Here is a 4,706-nt window from a genome sequence, read left to right as displayed (position 1 = left end):
TTTTTTTTTTTGATAAGGTCTAGTTTACTAAGAATCCATTTATTCTCTTCAGTGAGATGTTTTACAGGGAGGACCAAGAAATATTCAAGATAAAAACATTCAGTGCCTACAGGACAGCTGCAGAGGCGTAAAATGTCCAGAAAAACAATATTTATTTATTTTTAAAAATGTAGTCCTTATTAGGATTTTTAATTTATATATATGTGTGTTTGTCTATGTGATGGTATACCAAGTGTACAGGTGCCCAAGGAGACCAGAAGAGGGCACCAGATCGATGGAGCTAGCGTTACAGGTGCTTGTGAGCTGCCTGCGCTGGGTGCAAGGAACTGAACTTGGGTCTTCTGAAGAGCAGGAAACATTTTTAACTGCTGAGCTGTATCTCCAGACCGGAAAACAATCTTTTAAAGAAAGTCACCAAAGAGCCCTGCTTTTGGAAGTGGAAAATATCCTGGTTGGAAAAAAAATGATCTGGAAAAAAAAACGGACCTGGGACTGCAAAACAAACACAATTTTTATTACATTTTATGTATTATTAATTTTGTGTGGAGGTGGGGGTGTACACAAGCCACAGCACACATGTGAAAGTCAGAGGAGAACCTATGAGAGTCTGTTCTCTCCTTCCACCATGTGGGTTCGGGCTGTCAGGCGTGGTGACAAGCACCTTCAACCCCTGAGCCATCTTGTCAGCCCTTAAATACAGTTTTCAAAAGCATATTTTATCTTGCTATTTCTCCCTTTCAGAATTTCTTCAGAACAGATGTAGTAAACCTCTGAGAAGGCAGTTACATGCTAGGAGAAAGGAATCCTGATTAGGATATGTGTCAAGGAAACAGAATTATTAATTTGCCTAATTAAAACGAGTATCTGAACATGCCTTAGGAATGAGTCTTGTCAGGTGAGACGTTGATTTTTGTATAAACATCCATCAGCAGAGCCCAGCAGATTATGTTAACAAGGAATGTATGGTGGAAACCAAGCCTCCTTATCACACTCTTAGAGAAATAGATGGGAGTAATGTCACTCATGAAAATCACTTCTGGTGTGTGGGGGGTGTATTTTCATTTCACCTGAAGGGAAAAAACTGGCTAATTCTAGGTGAGCAGAGATGATTTTAGGGACAGCTGCTTGATTTAACTGAACCCCTGGATTGGTGGAGCGAGTGCTGGTGAGACAGAAAAGCCAGTGCCTTGCTTTCTCTTCCAAGACTGTCCTTGAAGCTGCTCTACTGGCTTGAGGCTCTACTTCCCAAAGTAACTGGACTGCGCTGCAAGCACCTGTGAGTCGGCAGCTCGGCTTCCATTCATTCATGTACATTTCTGTGACACCTGACCCTGCGTACCTCCTTGCCTTAAGTCTTCTTTGGTGCCAAGTTCGGCTGCTGGTTTTTCAAGAATTTCTGGTTGTTTCTGTCCCAAGACTTTCACTACATGTTCTTTTTAACTCAAAACATAGGCTAAGATGCATACAATATCGACAATACATACAGGTACACCTGAACCATCCACTGTGCCACACTGTTCCCCTTCAGAATAATGCCTGCAACTCAAAAGCAGCTCATCTACTCTCCCCTGCCATGGTACTCCTCCCTACCTCCTCCCTAAATGCAGTGTACCCTGCAAGTTGCTTCAGAATTCCAGATGGTGTCTCAAATTCATCTCATGAAATGTTGACTATTCCTTACTCTCGATTTTAGTTAATGGCCCCACCACCATGCAGGACCAGTACTTACAATCCTGACTCCGTCTACTGTTTCAGTGGCCATCAGGTGCCAAGAATGAACTCTTTTGTGCCACTGCTCTGTGCCTACATTTATAAGACCCTGAGGATGAGTAACCTACAGTGCCCCCACCCCTATTTCCTTCTCTTCACTAGACACTGGGAAGTACAAATGGAATTACCTTAAATGCTTCTCAGACCGAAAATAAGGGTACAGCAAAGGAACTCTCCTGTGCTGCTGGTGGGAAAACTGATGTAACCATTTTGGAAGGTAATATGATGATACCTGGTAAGTCTAAGAATGATTAAACCCACACCTTTGCTCCTGGAAAACACCCTTACCAAGAATGAAAGGCAAATAATCATTATACTAGTCAGGACCAAGGAAACAGCATACTCAAACTAGGAAACTCATGGAGGATGTTTAAAGGGATTATTTGGAATGGTTTGAATGTAAAGAAATTATGAGGCACAGTTTAGCAGCCCAAAGACAGAAAAGCAGAGCTGCTGCCACTCAGAAACCTAGGCAGAGGAAGAGGGAATGGTTACCAGTCTGGAGAAGCTGTGAAAATAAAAACTGTTGAGAGCAGCAGTGACTTCCAGGGGACTAATACAGTCAGCAAAAGGGACACCCGCAGGGGAGAGTGTAGGAATAAATGTGCTGACTTCTGTTTTCTCTTCCCCCTTGTGCTGGATAGTTTCAATTGTCAACTTGACACCCCTGATTGGAGGAAACCTCAACCGAGGAATTGTCTCCATTGGACTGGCCTGTGGCCACGTCTGTGTAGCATTTTCTTGATTGTTGAATGATGTGGGAGGGCCCAGGCCACTGTGGGCAGTGCCTGTATTGTATTCTGGGCAGGTGGTCCTGTATTGTATAAGAAAGCAGGCTGAGCATGGGCCAGGGGAGCAAGCCAGTAAGCAGTGTTCCTCCATGGTCTGTGCTTCAGCTCCTGCCTCCACGTTCCTCCCTGAATTCCTTTAGTGATGAACTGTGACCTGGGAGATGTGAGATAAAATAAACCCTTTCCTCCCCAAGTTGGTTTGGTCAGAGTGTTTTGTCACAGTAACAGAAAAGCAAACTAGAACACCCCTGACCTTCAGTTGAGGCTTCTCATTGGCTGAGCTACAGGGCAAAGAGCTCATTACTGTAGCCCACTGAGGCCAACCTCCTAGAGCACTGTGGGAAAGAGATTTAGAGATGCAAAAGGAAAGGCTAAGTTGAGGAAGACTTAGCCTATCCACTATCAAAATGTACAAGATACACATTCATGAGTGAAATATTGCCCAGAAGGAAAATAAGTAGGACTATATATGGTAATATGGACCAATCTAAAAACATATTGGGTGAAAAAGCCAAGACACATTAAAATATGCAGAAATTGGCACCTTAACGGATTGTATTTTCCCAAATCCACAAGTGGATTTCTAGCTGTGCAAGCTCTTCCATAATCATAAGTAGCAAGGAAGGAAAAGAACAAGAACCTAGCAGACACAGGATTAATCTACTTTAGATAGCCAGAAGGAAGTGAGGAATGAACTTGAAAATGGAGTGTGAGGGTTGAGACTGACTCCCCAGTCCCACCAAGGGTGATGAGGGCAGAGAAGAGCAGGTGCCAACACCCTCAAGGGTTTGGAAAGGGCCCGATTCTTTTTAAGAGCGCTTCAAGAAAACTAGAGAGCAAAATAGGGCAAGGGAGAGAGTGCACGCAGGAACCGAGAGTGGTGAATTTTCTGAAGCGCTGAAGCTAAGTGCTTGGGAGGGATCAACCCCAAGGAACCAAACAAAACCGTGGCATCAAGAGCAGTGTACCCTCTGGCCTCATAGCTCAAGGACTAACATGCGATTAGGACCTAGCATGTGCCCACTCTGGGTTACAGAAATATTTTGAATCTGTTAACGCTCCCTCTGAGACAAGCATCACGGAACTGATTCTGAGAGCGAGGCAGATGATCAAAATCCAAGGTCCAAGCACTTTACCAGTACCCAGACTGCCTTCCGTTTCCATTGGTAGCTTCTGCTCACATTTCGGTGAAGAACTCGTGTTACCGTAAATAACTGAAATTACGGCTCACAAAGAACAATCTTACTAAACAGAACAGCCTCTATCTGACACGCACCGAGCGCTTATCCAGTGCGTCCCATAAGCTCGCTGTGGTTCCCGTTCTACAGATGAAAAAGCTGAGGAAGTGGAAGCCAGGTCCAACAGCAGAGCAGCGCGATGTGCCGCCTCCGTCTAACTTTCCTTCTCTTGGAAGCTCAGGTCAAGGCCAGCAAAGCACCTGGACTGGTCCCTGGGCGCACCCTACTTCTTCACACACGCCCTGAAAATGCAGGGAGAAGGCGGCGCAACCCCTATGGCTGTCCCCGACCCCGCGTGCAACACGCCAAAAGGTCCGACCAGAAGCGCCGGCCGCCAACGACTCAAAGGTTCCCCCCGCGAAAGGTTCCGCAGCTCTGGAGTTACCCCTTCCCGGGAGAAGAGCCAAGCAATACCTGCGGAAAACGCGTCCAGGGTCCTGCCCCGGGCTCGGTGGAAAACACCCCCCGCCTCCGCAGCCGACATAGCTAGCGACTTTCTGGCCTTGCCGGAGCACGTTGAGTGGAAGGCCGGGAGCGTGCGAACGCCACACCGCTCAGCAGCTCGCCTTGAACAGCCCTGGGCGCCGCGCACTGCTCCGGGCGGGACTGGGCAGGGCGGGGCTCGGCCACTCCGGGCGCCTCTAGTGCTGCCTGGGCGGGACCAGGGGCGAGCAGTCTGCTTGGGGTGGACAGAGCGCTTGCTTAGGGGCGGGCTTGCTGGAAGGTCTGACCGTGTGCTGAAGCATTAAGGTACGTCTTTCCCACAAAGTTTAAGTTGCCACAGTTAACAAGCACAGGGCTTTCACTAAACTTGGAATTTCAGATTAAACCAACAATAAAGATTTAGCATAAGTATACCCCACGCACTATTTGGGAAATCCTTATGCTGCAGTGGAGATATATATAT

The 4,706-nt window shown here is 46.7% G+C and overlaps 1 protein-coding gene across 2 annotated transcripts in view; it reads right to left on the bottom strand.

Moving 5' to 3' along the window:
* The window catches only part of Cpped1 (calcineurin like phosphoesterase domain containing 1), a 125,292-nt gene extending 120,894 nt beyond the window's left edge, over window positions 1–4,398 (bottom strand). For both annotated transcript variants that reach the window (XM_008829909.3, XM_017797355.2), the window contains exon 1: window positions 4,214–4,398. In XM_008829909.3, coding sequence (XP_008828131.1) covers window positions 4,214–4,283 — 70 coding nt within the window. In that variant the 5' untranslated portion in view covers window positions 4,284–4,398. The remainder of the gene's footprint in view (window positions 1–4,213) is intronic.
* Between the last annotated feature and the right edge of the window lie 308 nt (window positions 4,399–4,706).

This window comes from Nannospalax galili, unplaced genomic scaffold (genome assembly GCF_000622305.1).
Source record: "Nannospalax galili isolate Female #2095 unplaced genomic scaffold, S.galili_v1.0 scaffold32, whole genome shotgun sequence".
Taxonomy (NCBI): Eukaryota; Metazoa; Chordata; class Mammalia; order Rodentia; family Spalacidae; genus Nannospalax; species Nannospalax galili.
Note: the sequence above shows the minus strand (reverse complement) of the source record. Positions and strands in the feature narration are given on the sequence as shown.